The sequence below is a fragment of the Parus major genome, chromosome 4 (genome assembly GCF_001522545.3).
Source record: "Parus major isolate Abel chromosome 4, Parus_major1.1, whole genome shotgun sequence".
NCBI classification, from domain to species: domain Eukaryota; kingdom Metazoa; phylum Chordata; class Aves; order Passeriformes; family Paridae; genus Parus; species Parus major.
The window spans coordinates 8,424,227-8,443,346 of record NC_031771.1 but is presented as its reverse complement, the minus strand read 5'-3'; the positions used below and the strand labels follow the sequence as shown (position 1 = coordinate 8,443,346).

The 19,120-nt window shown below is 39.0% G+C and overlaps 1 protein-coding gene across 7 annotated transcripts in view; it reads left to right on the top strand.

Annotated features, from left to right (window-relative positions):
- The first annotated feature begins 2,842 nt into the window (after positions 1 to 2,842).
- Positions 2,843 to 19,120, top strand: part of MGAT4D (MGAT4 family member D) — a 41,023-nt gene continuing 24,745 nt past the window's right edge. Inside the window, exons 1-3 of one of the 7 annotated variants that reach the window (XM_015625615.3) lie at positions 2,843 to 2,916; positions 17,537 to 17,698; positions 18,532 to 18,606. In XM_015625615.3, the coding sequence (XP_015481101.1) occupies positions 17,551 to 17,698; positions 18,532 to 18,606 (223 nt within the window). In that variant the 5' untranslated portion in view covers positions 2,843 to 2,916; positions 17,537 to 17,550. Of the gene's footprint in view, positions 2,917 to 6,253; positions 6,530 to 17,536; positions 17,699 to 18,531; positions 18,607 to 19,120 lie in introns of those variants that run through there. The other 6 variants (XM_033513809.1, XM_015625611.3, XM_015625612.3 and 3 more) reach the window with 6 other exon arrangements.

Here is a 19,120-nt window from a genome sequence, read left to right as displayed (position 1 = left end):
CCGACAATGCATAATCCCTTCTTAACTTTTATGGAATTCATAGTGTTCTTTCAGTGCTCCTTTGATCTTCTACTGGAATCCATCCCTTTGTTTCTGTCGTCTCTCACTGATAGCTACATCTTATCAACTTACCCACAGCTTGTTTGTAAAGACAAACCCATCATTCTTCTCAATCCCATGCTGAGTCTCTCTGCTTTGGGCCGGTGGGTTTTTCGGGTCTGGATCTGCCCCTGCCGGGGGGCAGCTGGAGCACTTTTCAGCGCAGTTACTAAGTGGTCTTCATTTGTTTCTGCCTTGTCTTGGGAATTCTGCCAGATATCATTATGGCCCCTAAATTCTGCATCCTTTGTGTAATGTGGGACAGCTGCTATGTCCACAGTGGTACATCCTTCTTCCCAAGCTTTGTTAACCTCTCCTGGGTCTGAGAACAATGAAATATGTCCAGCGCTAAACCTTAACAAGACAATTCTTCAAAAAGCAATTTGCTTTCCTAACACTTGGACATCACCTAGAGCTTGCTGAGTCCTTTGTGTTTCATGAGTTAAATCTCCCGCTTGAAAGTAGATAAAGATCAAAATACCAATGCATCTTCTTTCTTAAGAATATTTTAACATATTCCCATGTTTTGCAACAGTTGGGTAATGATTTTAAGGAGTGTGTTGCCATGGATCCTGCCTTGCCTTTGCTGAATGGAGGTTCAGCCTGAGTGGTCCATTTAGTTTCAGTCACTACTTCCATTGTATTGTAATTGTTTCAGTAAATACGGGTTGAACACAGAATTGCATGCAAAATTTGGAGTGTTGAAAGGAAGCTGGCAGACTTGCTTGACCGCATTCTGATATATATTTTTGATGTGTGGAAATTGAAGTGACTTTTACACAAAATCAAAAGCCACACAGCAGGTCTGATGGCCTATGTCCCACAGAAGATTTCAGAGCATGGACCAACTTATTTGGCATCTTCTCTCTGGGTTCCTACACTCATAGGGGTGCAGAGTTTCAGGTGGGGAAACCACTGATGTGTGAACTTCAATTGTTTGCGTATCTTATTCCTACTCTCAAAAACTGTGGAGAGGTGATGTATGTTGCATGTTAAGAGGCAACGTAACTGTTTAGGGAGCAATCTGACTTTCAAAGCATTGGAGCATTGTGTGAAAATAAGCTTGAAAGTATTTATCTCTATTTAAAAGTGTTCTTACTTGGTGACAAGATGACATGATGATTTTATCAAATTACCTGTTTTTATGAAATTACTTGTATATAAGTTGTTCCAAGGTAGCCAAACCCCAGGCAGGAAAAATATATTTAAAAATAAAAATAAAAATCTAAGATCCAGAGTCTAAGAACTGGTAGCAGAAGCTGGAGGAAAAGAAAATTGTCTGTATTGCAGGACCTAAGTGTAAGCTGCAGCTCCCACCTAGTTTGTATATGAAACAACTCTGAGCAAATACTCGGAGAAAAAAAGATTGTGCCATACCTCCCTGAGGTATCTGAGAACTTGGCAGTGCACTGCTGCTGTGGTATTTAAACATAGCTGGAATCTTCTTGTCAGAGGAGTCCTGACTACACCAGCAGCAGAAGGGTGTTAGTTCAATATTGGGAAGGCAGAAGAGTTGCAACAATGTGAAGAAATGTAAGGGTGGTCAGGTTCTTCCTGAGTCTTTTTGCCCACGCATGGATTGCACTGAGGTTGTTCATTAAAAGTATGAGCTACTGGAATTTTAGGAAGTCCAGCAGGTGCATCTTTAAAGCGTGGATCTGCACAAATGATGCAGGGAAATTTCTAGTTGATGAGACTTTTGTTGTTTTTTTAATAACAAAATTAAACTGTGCTGCTGCTTCAAGGGTTTCACTTTCCATGGCATCTTTTAAGGGATTAAATAGTTTCATACCAATATGACTGTTTTTTCATTACATTTATCCTTAAACATTTCATTACATTTATCCTTAAACAGAAATTATGTTTTGTGTAGAATGTTAAGAACCAAAGTAACTTTTACTACATGCTTTGGAATTTGTTGTACTTCCTATTGTGGTTTACTGTAATAATACATACACAATACAAGATTATTGTTTTCTCGGTTCTCTTTGCTTCCAGTCTCCAGGACTGATGTGTAGAGTATCTGGTGCTGACAGTACATTGCACAACACTTCTCTGTGATATTATTAGATTTGTTGAGGCAAGCTTGACAGATTTTAAGGTCTTGGTTTAAATTAAGCACTTCTGAAATGTGAGTTTTAAAGTTTTAGTCTTACACTTATTTTTGTTCATATGATGTTTTCTTCACTTTGTATTTTAAAGTAAAATCTGTCACAAATTAATTAATTTTTTACAGATTTTTTTCACAACTTGTAAATTGCAAAACAGCCAGCATGTTTGATTTTGTACAAATGTTAGCATTTGAATCCTGCAAGAGGCTTCTGTATCACCATGTTCAGTCAATTAATAAATTACATTAAGACAGTCAAAAATACCATGTTGTAGCTTAAAAAAAATTCTACCTTTCTCTTGTGTTCAGTAGTTGCCTTCAAGTCTTACGTTCACAGAGACTTTGGTTGAAGTAAACATCATAATCTGTTTACCTTTTAAAATCCCATTTCTTGGGTGACAGCAGGGCAAATAACCAGCAGTAGCAGGTCAATCTCTCACTAGTCAGAAAACTTAGTTGAGCAACTATTTCATGTTATTACTGTTAGTTATTCTTTGTTCATATACCTTTGCAGGTGAGGGACTTGCAAAATAATCCACTGCTTGGCTCAGCCAGGAGCCTATATTTTGTCAAATATTTATTTTAATGTTTCTTATTTCTACTCTTGCTTACACACAGGTGTGTGTAAACAGTATAAATATGTGGAGCAATCATCTGAGCAAGAAGAAACAAAGCACAAAGACAAGCCTAGGAACTCTCTCTTGCAGGTAAGGAGAACCAGTCCACTGAATCACTTGCTTAGTGTTAAGTATTACAGATTACTCAGCAACATGTTCATCTGTAGAGCCTTTTTGAAGATGATCTGTTTGACAAAAATGCAGAAAGTATTTTTGTCAAACAGACAAAAATGCTGATGGGAGGTAAAACTGCTCTAATGTGCAGTGGAAGCTCATGACAGTTTTAGTCATGAGATTTTTGATTTTTGTTTTGAGAAAATCTTAATGCACTACCTTAATGTACTAATGTACTAACCATTTTAAGTTAATGAGCTAGTCTATGAATTGAGCATCAAGTAAATGGTCACCACAGCTCTGCATGGCTGAGTAACTGTATCTGCTCCCTTAATCAATTAATTAAATGCAATTAGTCAATGGCAGTCTCCACAGATATTTCCCGCTCATTGTGTCAGTTTGTTGCTAGTTTCTGGAAATATATGATGATCTTGAGTAGCACTGTATTAGGGACAATGAAGTGACAACACAGACTCTCTAGCCTTAGTTGCAAAGGAGAGCACCTTTTATTCTTCCAGATCTTCTTTTATAGACAGTTCCGAGAAGTTCCAAAAAAGTAAACCTCTCATTGGTCATCAAACCCAGCACATCACCATCATTGGACAATTGGGAACACCCCTTGACTGTTTTGTACAAGAAAACAACAAGGCAACAACACCTGCAAAGATTGTTTTCTCTCTCCAAAGACTGTTTGGATTCCTCCTTATGATTTCCCAGGCCATACTTTCTCAGGCCAGTGTGAGAAAATTGTGACTTTGTTTCACACAGACACTGTGCTGCCTGCCTGTTTTCTTGCATTTAGCACGCATAGTTTTGTCTTTTTTTTCTTACTCTCTCTGAACATAAGCTAAAATTAAACATTAGATTTCTGTTAATCTTATCCTCAGCAGCCCTCCTGCTTGAGTACATCATTTACACATTCACTTTGGCTTTATCAGAGATAGAATACCAACCAATAGAGATATTTTATTCATTACTTGGGGCGTTTTTAATGCTCATTTTTTCCTCTTAGTTCCAAATCTCTATTTTACTGCAAGTGTGCCAAAATCTACATTGACCCTCCATCAAAATTTACGCCCTGAGATTTTAGTGTATTAACTGGGAAAGGGAAATGGTCGTGGGGAGGCAGTAGAAGAAGAGGATTGCATTGTGATTGTACTGCATCTTATAAACCAATTATAAATGCATATCCAAAGTGTAGCTTAAGGAAGATTTCTCAGTAAAAAGTTTCAAATGCACAGAAACAGAAGATAGAGGAAAGTTTATAACAAATGAAGATAGGACACGAATAGTGAGGTCTCTCACTCAAGGTTTCATGGTAATTTATGGAGCCACACAGAGATTTTTAGTTCATGTGTATATTTGACTCAGGCTACTAGCAGTCTCCTGCATTTTTAATGAATAATAACATTTATAATTTAAAGTAATTAGTAAACAGAGATGTTTACCCATCCATATAATAATTCAAACATAGGAAGGTTGCACTAACCTTGCCAGAGTAGGGATATACAAATTTTGAGGTCTAAGACTTCCAAAAAGGACATAGTTATACTGTTGTTAGTATAAAGAGTGGCACATAAAGGCAGCACTGACCTTAGGACTCCAGCACACCTGTGTCTGGACACAACTGTTGTGGGATTTGGCATTGCTTTGCATCACACCCTCCCAAATGGTTTGGGGGTTTGGTACAAAATGAGGTAAATTGTTAAGTAAGTAAATAGGGAAAAGGAAGGAAGAGATACTGTATTACTAATACAAACATCTTTTCAGAAAACAAATTATCTAAAATACTTTGTCCTCTGTGTAAATAAGGTTATGAATTATAGTAATATATTAAGGAAGTAGGTAACAGCTTAGAGAGCAAAAACTTAATGTTTTTGAGAACTTCCCAAGTCCAGTCTGATTTCTGAAGCTGTCCTTTGCACATTTGCAACAGAGAATGGAAAACTATATTTTCTTTATCACAGGTGTAGAATGAAAGGTAGATTTGTGAGCAGGTACAGAACATGTGAAAGCAAAAGCCACTAAATACCTGCTAATCAGGTATAAGAAGGAGCAACATTTTTTTCTTATAAAACATAGGTGGTTCTATTAGAACTGTGTTGCTGTAAGTGGTTCCAGAAACCTTGGTAAATAAGGTATCCATTCCCTTTAAAAACTATGTTGTAGAAGATTCTAAACAGTGATTAATTTTTTTTGTTTTCCTATGGATTGCTGAAGACTTAAAAAAGTAAACAGGTGTGCATGTCTAAATGAAAAGGCACAAGTGTGAAGCAAGCTACAGTGGTTAAAGTATAATACTTTTACCAGTGTAGAGGTACCAGTGTACCATCAGACTTTCATCAGGTTAGATTTTGCAGCTTGTTGCCCTCCTTCCTCTTTAAAGGTGAACTGAAAAGCTTGGTTTATTTACCTGATTCTGTGACTGTTCTAAATGCATGTATTAATTATACACAGCTTGGGTTCCTGATACAATCTTACAAGCAATAAGCAAACAAATGCCCCATTGGTTTTAAATGAGCAAAAGAATGTTAACCATTGCAATGGTGTGCAGAAAAAATTCACATCATGAGAGATTTATGTCCAAGAAGGAGACAGAGGAGTCCTGTAACTTTATTCATGAACAAAAGGAGAGGCCATGTGGCATTTCCCATGGGGTCTCTCAAATTGTTGGAGGACACAATTATACTGATTTTCCCAGCCACATCACCCTCTTTCCTTCTCCACTGGCTTGGTACTTGGCAGGTACTTGGAAGGTACAGGCTTCCCGATTTGCCTACTACATCTCCCCCTTAACACGTGTGTGTGCACACACACCACCCCTTGCATAAGATAGTTCTATCAAGTCTTTATTATTTTTCTCGAAGTTCAGGAATTTAGCATGACCTTGGCTGAGCAATAGTCCCTGTCAATTAGTAACATTTTCTGAAACTGGTAGTTTCTCCTGTTACTTCCTTATACTTCCAGTCTCTGGCCCTATCTACAAGCAGATTCACAGCACCTGTTTGTAAAGACACATTCATCTTATTCCTTTCAATGTTATGACTTGGGCTAAACAGCACCTGCCGAAGTGCCGGCCCGAGACGTTTTTGTTGTGAAAACAGTCTATATTTCCCGCAGTCAAGAGGTTTTTCGGTGTGGGTCGGAGCGTCTAGAAGGCTGAGGGCAGGGGAGGGCTCTGAGGGGCTTTACAGAGGGAATTGGCTTGGGCACTTGTTCACGAAGCTGGTGTCTCCCGGGCGAAATCCGGCCGGCAGGAGGGGCGGGTGCCCGTCCGTAGGGACACACAAAGTGCAGAGGGGCTCCTCGGGGAAGGCCGATGTACAGCGGGAGAGTTTGGCGGCCCCGCCCGGCGAGTAGCGAGGCGGGACGTGCCCCGGCCCTCGGCGCGGGGAGCGGGCAGCGTAGGGCAGCGCGGCGCGAACACGCCTGGCCCGCGTTGCCCGGGCGGAGGCGGCGACGGTGGCGTGTGGGTCGTGCGGGTAGCGCCCGCGGGAGATGCGGCTGCGGCTCGGGCAGGTGCTGCCGGCGCTGTGCCTCGGCGCCGCCTTCCCCCTGCTGTGGTACGCGGTGTGGCAGGGGAGCCGAGGTGAGAGTGGGCGGCGGTGGCGCCCCGTCCTGTTTGTCTGGGACACGAAGAGCGCGGGGCGCGGTGGCACCTGCTGGACCCCTTTCGCCGGGCCGTCGGGGTAGTGCGGCGCTGGCTCCCTACCCGGTGTGCCCGCCTGGGTATGCCCGCCTGGAGCCGCGCCCGACGGTACCGGGGGCAGCGGTAGCCGGCCGTCGTGCGGCTCCGTCCCGTCGTGCGGCGGCGAGTCGGGGCAGGGCATAGCCGGGTTGCGGCGGGGAGCGCGGCAGGTCTCCCCATCACCTCCCGGAGCTCCGGACCCACTCGGCTCTCCAGGCCTGCGGGGCAAATGAGGAACCTGTGTGGCTCCGAAACTTGGCCGCGTGTAAGGTTAAGCATGCGGGTCTCGCCTGTTCCCCCGGGGTCGTGGCTTGTCCCCAGGCACAACCTTGCGAAACAGCTTACAGAATTGTGTTCTTGGGCCGTACTTGCCCTATAAAAAATGCAGCCCTAAATTTAAGAAACAATAAAAGTTTATTTTGAACTTTTATTTTCCTAACTCTTTTTTTCTCCAACTCTTTTTCTAACAAGCATCTTGCATTAAGATGAAAAGAAAAATCTAAACGTGATTGCTGTGGCTGTCACTTTTAAAGTGGTTTTGATTTTATTGTCAGAGAGGATAAAGTAGCATTATCCATCCTGCCTCATGTATGGTCACTTTTTCCTGTGCATATTTCCAGGAAAGAATAAGAGAAAAAAACCCGGATTTTTTATATTTTATTTCTAAACTTTATAATGATACACTATCTTTTTAGTGGGTTATGTAGATGGCACATGCCAGATAGATCTACATATAGTCATGTCTAAGATTCTCTGAGCCAATATAGGAAAGGTAGAACTGACGGTATTTTCCAAAAGGAAATGAGAAGGTCTTTCCAAATAGTGTCTCCGAGACTTGCAGACATGTCTTGTTATGGGTGAAGGGGTGGTTGATTTGGGGTGGGGGAAAATAGTGGATCTTTAAGTGCTTCCTACATGCACCTTTGTAACAGGTTTGGTTTTATAGATGCAGGATTAGAATAAACCACTTAGTAATTTCTGGAATGATCACAACTCCAGCTAGCAGATAATTTGCTTATATTAATTATTCCTGCAACAAATAAAAGTGTTTTTGGAGATCTTTTGGAGATGCCCCACAATGGCATATTGAATAGAGTTAAGGCAGTGCTGATCCTCCTGCCTTTTAAGTCAACTATATGGTTGTTTCATTTTATGTTTTCTTCAGTGGCACTCCTGCTAGGAGTGGGAAAGGAAAATGAAAGGTGTGTCTTAGGAGGCTAAGATCCAAGAGATGTCAGAATGAAAGTGTTTGTCCAATCTGCTGTTACCATTGTGTTGTCTTGTGGCTCATGTTTTGGGACTCCTCATTACTGACATTACATTTTCATTTCACTTTCTTTTTGATGTTTCTCTGATGACATTCCATAGTGGGCTGTTTTGCTTTGATATTTGATTTGTTTTTGTTTTGTTTGTTTTGGGCAAGAGGGATAATGTGTTTCGCGTATTTGTGTTGTCTTAACTATTCTTTCCACAGTTGGCTCCTCTTCCACAGTAAACTGAGTAACTAATTCCTCTCAGATGGTATAATTTTTCTAATGATGATGATTATTATTACCTGGGGTTTTTTTGCCAACTTTTGACCATTGTATATATGAATATGTAGTCTAAAGTCTAAAAGACTCTCTTAAGCTTGATAAATCTCACAAATGTGTAAATAAAATAGTTAATATTAGTAATGAAAAGGGAAAGTAGCAGTATGTAGTGAATGACTTTGTGTTATGTTTATTTTACTGAAAATATAGTCTTAGTTCCCAAGGGGTGTCAGAAGACAAGCCTTCTACCCATCCAGAAAACCTTAAGAACAGCTAGCCATAGGTAACAACAAAAAAGGTTGTTACCTTTTTCTACAGAGAGAAGCATTGCAAATGCACTAATGCTCTGTTGTTGTCACAGGGTATTGGTTTAAGAAAATGGTTTGAAATTAATCTTTTGCTCTGAAAACAGATCTACTTGGATGTTTTTAAACCTCTGTTTTTTTCCTTCTGCCATGCTGAATTTGCTCTGTATCGTCATGCTTAGAGCACTACAGGAATTTCCACTTTTGATGCATCTCAAACTACGATGTGTGTTTTCTAATGTCCTTTTCACTTAACCCTTCACTTCACCAATTTCTTTGAGTACTGCTGTAGCTTGTCAGCTCCCCTCTCTTTCCCTTATTTTTCAAATGTTTTCTGGCTCATTTTCTTTCATACATTTGTGTAAATCTCTCCTAACTTTTGTTAACTTCTCTGCTCTGCCCATAGAAATGTTTAGGCTGCTCTTGATTTTTGACTACAGTCTATCACACTAAGTAGCAGTAGTCCGTAGTATTCCTTCAAGTTTCTGTCTAGTTAATTGTTTCTTGGATAGCAGTGGTTTGGGGATAGTAAATAAGCTTTGTAAGACTAGGACAGGACACCCAAGCTTAAGACTAGTGGTCTTAAGTATTTCTATAACATAAAAAGTATAATTGTCCTGTAAAATATTGTTCAGTTTGTCCAGTCTCAGAGCCCTTGAATATTAGAAGTTTAAATCAGATATTGGCTCTGTCCCAATTCCTGTGCAAATAAAAATCAGTAGCTTAACTCAGTGACCTTTAAATGCCTTTCAATTAAGGTAGCTTGAGAGATTTGAATTGAAATGTGTTTACTGTCAATGACAGCAGTAAATAATTGGCTCTTTGGTGCTGCTTCTGATTATGTGCAGCCTGAGTATTGACTTGGAGTTGTGAGGCTAAAATCAAGTACAAGTAATTCAAACTGGCATAGCAGGGAAGATGCTACTCACTCATTCACTTAAAAATAAAAGATCAGAATCTACCACTGTCGCTAGACTTCAGTTATTGTGTATAATACTGTGTATATTTTAACTGTGGTTAGGAAAATGTTTTTATAGTCACTTTTCCCATTGCTTTATAAATATAAGCCAAGGTTTCATACTAAATATAGTGATATTTTGTGGCCAGAAAAAAAAAGAGATAAAAGTAATTGTGGAGACAGCTGGTAATGGTCAGATCATCAGAGAAAGCGAATACTGCATCTAAAGTTGTGTGGTGATTCCTTCAGCGTCCACTGGAGCACTTGTGAACATAGGCTGCTATTAGCAAGCAGTCTGCAGCAATTCCTGTTCCATGTCCTGCATGGTTTTGCTGTGAACTTTTTGGTCCCTCCGCAGGCCCCAAGCCAAACTTGTCTGAAGCAAACAGTTTGTATCTGAGCATAGGAAAGGCTGTTAGGATTATGCAGAGGTTTCTGCTTGTGAAACTTGAATAACAATTCTCTTGTTAATTCACCTGACCAAAATCGTTTGCTCTCGCAAAAATACTCTTCATGTAGGTTTGGAGTTCTGAGAAATAGTATACAATTTAAAAAATACGTAGTGATTTTCTCACACAATTTTAGCTATTGTTTTTCCTTGTAAATACTAATCCATAAAAAAAAATAAAATCACAGCTATATAAAAACAATAAAGTAAATGTAAGGAGGTAGCAATATTTTCCCCACTTGAAAAACAGAAGGCATAAACTCATGAACTTATATTAAGCTTCTTCAGAGGAAACAGTATTGCTGAATAAAAATAAATTTTGGTGCCTTTGCTCAATAACAGTGAAATTCTTCTAAGTCACAGCAATGAGGTAAATTGGATCATCTCTTTCGGCAGTGCTTCTCATGTTGCTCTCAAGAGTTACAAGATTAAATCTCTTTGAATTGATTTGTTGACATGGTCCTGCCCTCTTCACCTAAATTTCTGGGATACTTTGTCCAAGTAAATTAAATTAGTTAAAGTTAGCTTTGCCTGGAGTTAGAAGTTGATGCAGAAATACTATGGCGCAAGGATCTAGGCATGTTAATATACACATCTTGAGTCAAACACTGTGAAACCTGAATTTCTTTAGTTGTTCCTTTGAGGTAGGATGAACAAGAGAGAAACTACTCTTATGATTACATTGACAGAAGTATGTACATCTGTATCTTGAATTTGTTCCACAAATCAGGGAGGGGGGGGGGGGAAATTCCATCATTGCAAAGGGTTAAAGAGGTATTTCTGATGAAAGCATTTTTTTTTTCCTTGTTGAAATGCAGTAATGTACATGCTAGTCCAGACAGCATGATTACACATTTCTTGTATTTCCAGCCATCTTCTGCCTGTGATGTTATGCTTTGTTTCAGCTGTGCAGCCAAGTGCAGGTCCTCAGGAGATTCTCTCATTTGTGACAGAGTTCTTTGCAGGTTTCCTGTCCAGTCCAAACTGGCATACTCAGGCTCAAAGCTTCAATTAAATAGTGGCAAATTGACAATTTTGATAAGGAAGTCTCAAATTACACTGCTCTTACTCACTTCTGCCAATACAGCTTATCCAGATTTCTGAACATACAGACGCCAATCTTCCTGTCTTCTCTAGAACTGTTAGGCTGTGTTTAACCACCACTTTTCCCAGCTGTCCTAGCTGACTGGTAGGCTATGTCTTGCCTTCATATGTACATTTCCTTCCAGTGACAATGAGACCAAACAGAGATTATTGCACATTACAGTTTTGCCTCAATATGTGGCAGTTAGGATGTGGCTGAAATACACAGTGTGATAAGAAAAGAGTTTTTCAGTCCATCTATTGCTTACTCAGTTTCTTTGTGTAGTTCTTCTGCATTTTGGCATTAAAAAAACCCTCTAACATACAACAGCCTCAAATGGTCCACTTAAAGTTTAGTATTTTACTGGTTCAAAATTTTATATCAAAATTCATATCCTAGACTTAGAAAAACTGTGTAGTTTTGCTGGCTTCAAAGTGTAATTTACTAAATTAAAATTCTGCTGCTTCTTACTGTTACTTCAGGACTGTGACTAAAGAGTAAAGGAACTTAGCCATAAATCTTGTGGTAGAAAAGGAGGTCAGTTATTGTTGCGTTTTGTAGAGAAAGGGATAACGGAGCATTTCAGACCTCTCTTCATTTGCTGTAGTGTCACGTCATGACCTCTACTTAAACAAGTGCAAACATATGACCTTCGTGCTTTCCTAGTGTTGTGCACTAAGTCTTGAGGAACAGAGTATATTCTACAGAAATACCTTAGTTGGTGGCTAGGCATTTAACTAAATGTGTGTATAATTTAGTAGCTGTTGCTACTTCAGAAAGAGAAGTAAAGGATTTTAAATACCAACCATATTGCAATAGCAATTGTTTGAAGTGAATGAGTACTACCTTATAACCAAAGTATACCAATTATGGGCAAACACCATATAATATCCATTCAATTTCTATATCTTTTCACTTATTTTAGTAATACTGCTTTCCTATATGGTGATGTTCTGACTGAATGTTTTTAGATGACTTTTCACTACGTCCTAATATGGGAAAAGACTTAAGTCTAAAATGAGGATTGTTGGCTAACATTTAAGAAAATATTGTTAGAGCTTAAGTTGTATTTTCTTTGAAACAAGTTTGCTTATCTAGTTGCAGTTAGATACAGTATGTAAATTGTTCAGTAAAAAATATTCTGTGCCAAACTCAAGACTGAGTCCATGTTTGTTAGACAATACCGTGAGTTTTTAAAATCCGGTTATTAACTTGGATCTGCCTTTAACTCTGTAAAGTGTGTATTTGTTTTAATACTGAAAGTGTTCTGGTTCTCTTCCCAGTGTGCCTTGTATGGGAATAGAGGAACCCTAAGTCCCCTGCCCCAAATTGCTGGCACAGTGCTTTTCTTTGATGTCCCTGGGTTAATGCAAAGTCCTTCCACTGCCTTGTAGCTTCTGATGTGGACACTGTCAAAGGCGAGTAGACGTCTCTAATGTTTTGGAAGACACAATACTGTGCTGTAAGACTCTAAACAAAATAGTTAAATGTAATGCACATTGTTGAATTTAAGTGTTTGCCTAAGAACTTGCTGTTCTGACCTGAGACAGAGTCATTGTATGGGAAATTTTTTTTCCTTCCTTACTCAGAGAGCACAAAACCTGAGCATGCAAAGCATGTAACAAGATTCAGAAAGGTATATTATATCAGTTATGGAGAGATAATGAACTGCTAGTTATTAGGGCAAGGCATGCCTCAGTAGTTCAATATGCCTCATTAACCTGAACAGTGAGCAGTGGTTCCAAGCACAGAGTATGACAAGATCTTTTGCAGTTAGTGTGCTTATATAGTTTTCTTTTAAGGAGGCCATAAACCAAATTTTGATTTCTAAAAGAAACAGTCTTCAGGCATGATAAACAATGTAGCTTGTGAACAAGGAATAGGAACAAGATTCACTGCTAGATGTTGAAGTGTTTTCTTCTCTCCTTTCTGCTACCCCAAATTCTATTTTTATTTTCTTTTATTTTTTATTTTTGTTAGAGTGCTAGGAGGAGATACCGATGAATTTCTCCACAGTTCTTAGATATTTCCAGAAATCATTAATGAGACTGGAAGCATTTATGAACATACAGGAAGTATATACGTGTGGAGCTAAAAGAAATAATCAGTTGGCTTTTAGAATGAGTATTTGCTTTAGAGATTGGTATTGTTTCTAAACAGTTTCAATCTGCACTCTGGAAAGTTTGGGCTTTTTATATATATATATATATATATATATAATGTATCTTTTAGGAGATAACATGAGTGCATTTAAAACCATTTAAAATGTTGCTATCTTAGAATTACAGGATCCAAAGGTATATACACCAATGTGTAGTTAACAGAGGAAAGCTACAGTAGAGCTGAAAATTCACTGCAAAACTTTTTGAGTGCTATAACTGTGTCTGGGAGGTGGCTGGGTCCTTTTTTGTTCCCATGGCTTGTAGCTAGTGTAGCCCCATTGACTTTTCCGAGAAGGGAAATTCAGTAAACCACTCTTGGCCTATCAGAGTGAACCACCTTCTGCTTGCCAAGGGAAGAAGTCTTTACATAGAATCACAGAATATGCTTAGATGGAATGAACCCACAAGGATAATTTAATCCAGCTCTGGACTTGCACAGTGTCACACCATGTGCCTGAGTGTTGTTCAAAAGTTTGTTTAACTCTGTCAGGTTTGGTGATGTGACCACCGCACTGGGAAGCCTGTTCCAGTGCCCAGCTACCCTTTGGGTGAAGAACCTTTCCTTTTCCTGATATCTAACCTAAACCTCCCCTGACACAACTTCATGCCATTTTCTTGGGTCCTGTCACTGGTCTCCACAGAGATTAGTATGGGCCTTCCACTGCTCCTCCATTTTCCCGCCTGAGGAAGCTGTAGACCACAATGAGGTCTCTTTTCACACTGAACAGACCAAGAGGCCTAAGCTGCTCCTCATAAAGCTTTCCCTTCAGACCCCTCCTTTGGACCCTCTCTAATGGCTTAATGCCTGTTTTATATTGTGGCACTCATAACTGTCCCCAGCACTCGAGGTGAGACTGCCCCAGTGCAGAGCAGAGCGGAACAATCCCCTCCCTTGCCCACCTGGCGATGCTGTCCCTGATGCCCCCCAGGAAAGGGTTGGCTCTCCTGGCTCCCAGGGCACTGCTGACTCACATTCAACTTTCCATAGACCAGGACCCCCAGGTCCCTTTGCACAGTGCTACTCTCCAGCCTCTCATTCCACAGTCTGTCCCTACATCCAGGGTTGCCCCATTCTAGATGTGGAATCTGACATTTGCCCTTGTTGAAATTCCTACAGGTGGTGATTGCCCAGCACTTATTGGTTGGGATCTCTCTGCAGGGCCTCCTTTACCTTAATTTGCTTTTTGGAGTTTTGCCGCAGGTCCTCGCCTTGCTCTTTTCTGGTTTTCTTCTGACACTCCTCACTGCTGACAGAGTCATTGTTAGACAAGGCGTTGCCAAGCCAGGCTATTGCTGGGCACAGAGAGTGTTTCATGCTGTAGTCAATGCTCCATCTCCCTGACCCTCCTTGTCAGGAAGCACTGTGTTTGTAAAAGTGCCCTGTGTCTTTCTAAGCAATCTGTTGCAAGCAGCTGTTTTTGTTCTCTGTGGATCATTAGATGCTGAAAGAACATTTTTCCCACATGCACATATACACAAATTCATTTAAACTCAATGACTGTTGAAATATTTAGGGTGTTTAGCTTCATATTGCTTTCTAAACACAAATTTTTTGCCAAAAGTTTAGTAATAGTTAATCTTGCTTATTTACATCTCCTCTAGTAAAATTTAGAACATTCCATGTTCTATTTCAAACTATATATTTTTATAATAAATTAATTCTTCACCAAGTGTCCTGGTTTAGGGCAAATTTGGGAGAGAGTCTCCAAATGGGATCCCCCCAGAAAGCAAATCCAAACGGCCCCTGCCCCCAACTGGTTCAGGAAAAGAGATTTCCTTGGAGAGAAGTGGAAAAACCCTGTTTATTTAACATAAATTTAATACTATTAAATAATAAAACCTCTCGCTGTTCAATGAGATGGCAAATCCAGGAAAAGTCCTTTTCATGTGGTGTAGCTCGGCTCACTCAGGTTCTTATCAGTCCCTCCAGTGCTGGAAAGTGCCGAGGCCCAGGCCCTGGTGGGCCACAGGTGTGAGCTCCCAGGGTTTGGCTGGGGGTTTTTTCAGTCCAGAGTAGGTTTGAACAGATCCAAGGAAAAAAAGAAAAAAAAAGGTCCAGGGAACTTCTCTGCCTCAGCTAGCTAAAACTAACTAAAAGCCAAAGAGAAGCTCTGTCCCTCTATCTGTCCATGCTGCAGACAACACAGTCCAGGAGCAGGATGCAGAGGAGTGATGTATTTTTTCAACACAAATTGCGGCTTCTTCTTTCCCCACTTCACTATCAGAGCCACTCTTAAAGGTGCAGAACTTAATGTGTAACATAAACCAGACGATTGGGGATATAAGATCATAAAGTCACCCCAGAACACCAAGGGTGAATATTATGTTCCTTGTGTCAGATCCTTACTTCCTGAGCCATCAAAAAAATGAGATAAGTGATTACTAAGAATCTTGTTCAGTTAGCAACTGAACAGAGAGTTCAGTTCTGAAAGACTTAAAAATGTGGTTTCCCTCTTCTGGCCTGAAGAAATAGATAAGGCCGATTATAAATGCCACCTTCTTTGGGCGGACTCAATGATAGTTGAGTATTGACATTTTATTTCCAAGAACCACTTGTGACATTTTGGTAGGCTCACCTGTAAGTAAGCAAATACAACTGCCATTACTTGGTGCTTGCCAAAAAGTCAGCCCAGTGGTGACACTGGTCATTTTGAGTCACACTGACACTGCATAGCTGAGAGAATTATGAAGAGAGGGACTATGATGTTGTAATTCGTCTGCAATTTCTTCACCAATTCCTTCTATAAACTGGATTTTAAAACATCCATTATTGTATCTTTAGCTTATATTTCTGAATTTGTCTAGGAATTTTAAGGTAAATCTCTACCATATTTACATGTGTTTATTGATCTGGAATCACTTTCTTCCTATGAAAATGGTGTGATGGTTATCTGCCAGTCACATAAATCAGCTTAAATGTTTTGTTTTCATTTTATTCATATACATTTTAAAGGAAAAAAACCCAAAACTAAAGATTGGATTATGGCATTGGAAACACAGCTACAGAAGAAAAGCATAAATGAGAAAGTGTATTCCTATATGGTAGCTGATGAAAGAGATCTTCCTTAGGTATGCCAAAAAATTTAGCTTGTTTGGGGTTCAGCTCTCGTAGCCTGATGTCTTATGATGGATTTTTAAATTTGAAATATATTTTAATCTATTTTATCTATTTTATATTGTTTAAAAATAGATTCTTCATCTGTTTTGACCTTCCATTTGGCTTTTTTTGTTGTTTTTTATAATTTATTCAACAATTTTCTTAGGGAAGCTCACTTCAATCAAGTAGAAGTGTCCTGTTACATGAAGCTGAAATAATCCAGGTTTTCCCTCCCTTCAGCAATGCTAAATTTATGTTCATAGCTCCATATTATAATGTACTCATAGATACAAATGCCTTTCTTACAAACATTTTTAAGAGTGTCAAAAATTTTAGAAAGCATTAATGGGATTTTATTGAGCAACTTTTAAAATTTTAATGAGGTAAATAATGATAATATACATTATATGTTTACTTCTTTTTTTCTAACTGCTTTCTTCCTAGACGTTTTGAACTTCTGTCTTCAATCGCACATTTACTGAGTAAATTAAGGACTTGTGTTTAATGTAGATAAAAAAGCCCCTGTTTATCCAGAATGCAAGTTAATTCCAGTTTGAAACACCTCTACAAATCCTCACAAATTTGTGTTATCTCTGCATTTTGCTCATAGTGCCTTTTACATGTTAGAATCCCTGGAAATTCACTTTTCCAGAGTGACAATGGTGGGTCCTAGAAAATGAGAGGTGCCACAGATAAAACTTAGCATAGCCCACAAATAGAATGGGAGAAGTCTCTAAATAACAGCATTTAACTAGGAAAAAAGCCAAGCCACAAAAAGACCAATAAAAGAAGCAGCATTATAAAACATTTTAAAATGAGGCAGAAGTCCCTTTCTACTTTCTTTACTCTCTGTTGCAAAGGGACAATGTTATTGAAGTATTACCATCTTTAGTAATACTTATTAACATGATCCAGACACCTTGTAACTCATAGATGAAGACTGCTTTCAATATGTCTAATTCTTAATAGTGTTTGATACACAAGACGTGCCATTACATAATTATACTTTTCAGTGTGAAAAGGATCATCATAGTTTGTTATTTGGTGAAAAATGTAGCACCTTCCCCAGCAACTCACAGTCTTTCACTGGGTTTTTCCTTATTATGGATTTCATAGTCTTGGTTTTGTCTTCAATTTACCTTTATCTAGCTGTGCTCCCTGAACTCTACCTTCTTAATACTCTTCCAGACTAGTTCTCCTGGATAAATTTTATTATTGTTTATACACTTTGGTGATGTGATCTTCTGGACCATAACCTATCCTTTAACTTCATTCCATCATATAAATTACCTTTTAGAAAATAAATTGTGTTCTTATTGCAGGAAATTACTTAGATATGTACCAATACCAGTTGCTGGAACTTCAGCAAAGACTACTGTATGCTGAAAAGGAAAATATAAAAAGATCACATGAACTGAGCAGTGCCTTAGATGAAATTAAACATATAGTTGCAAGAAGAATGAATGTGACAAAAAATCACACAGGTTTGTAGGGATTTTTTTTTGCTTTTTTTGGTTGTTTTTTGGGGTTTTTTTAGGACACCAACATGTAAAGTTTAGTGATCTGGCTTCTTCCCACTGTTTAATTGAACTTTTTCGTTACCTTCCCTTCCAGACTGTCGTACATCTCTATTTGTCTGCACACTGTAGTTGCATGCAATACATTGACTGATTTTGTCACCTAAAATAAATTACGTAGTTGTGCAGGATCTTTCTCCCCTTTGAGACTGGCAGAGCTTCCCTGGGGAGAGAAAGGAAACTAGAAGAGGTATCTCTGTGCTGGAGGAATTTCAGAAATTTCAGAAACTTCAGAAAGAGTCTGGATGTGACTGAAAACTACCATTTAACAAGCCTTATTTTCATTCATTACAGCAGGCTGATAATCAGACTAAAATAGGGCATTAACCAGGATTTTTGCAGGGGAAGAAAGCAGAAGGTGTGTTTGTTCTTTGAATAGTCAGAGTTGTTTCTTCTGCTGTTCTCCTCTGCCAATTTTTGTCTGTTTATCTGATATTAATTCATTGGGACTGTTCAGACGTGTATAAACAAAGGCCTGAGCATTGGCAGGGTGGTGGCCTTAGGAGCTTTAGAATAGAATCATGTTGTCAGCCTGCAGTGGCCCTACATACTGTGGGCAAAGAGTTACTGCCTGATGCACAAAATGGCAGTAAAGGAGAGTGCAAGTTCCCCTTCCCCCTGCTTTTGATTCTTATTGGAGTCAGCTAAATTTGAGAAAGTATAAATCTGTTCACAGGAAATTTCTTAAAATCGCTGAATAATTTTCCTTTTATTTTCACTTAACCTGCTTCCCATTTCAGCCATGTTTTATGATACAACCGAAATTGAAAGATTTATTGTAGTCAATGGAACTAAACTCCCTTGGACAATACTTGGTATGTACTACTTCAAAATAAAAGGAGGAGAAGTCCTTGAAAAGTTGTGAAGGTGGTTTCTATACAGCAAAGTGCCAGTATATTTCATGGCTTAACAGTGTGGAAGGACTTGTGGATCTCTGTCTCTTACACAAATATCTGGACACATATATATGGTTGTTTGGGGTTTTTTTAAACTTTTCTGTAAGGCAGGAAATCTCTTTTTCGTCCTGATTTTCATCTTTTGGAAGTTGAAAAACTTAAAATTTTGCTCATTCAGTAAGCCTCTGCCTTTCTTAACCTAAGCTGAGCGAATAAAGCTGATGATGGTTTTTGTGATACTTGTACATAACTTTTAAGGGTGATAAATTTTGGGAGTTATCTTAGATGCATTTCTTGGGAAAAGTAACTTTCCATCTCAGTCAATAAACATTCTATTGTTTTCGTCTTTATTTTAAAGTAGTAAAGAAAAACAAAATCTCTACTTTTCTCTTAAATGCTATAGCCTTTTGTTTCTTGAATAGTTTTAAAGGCC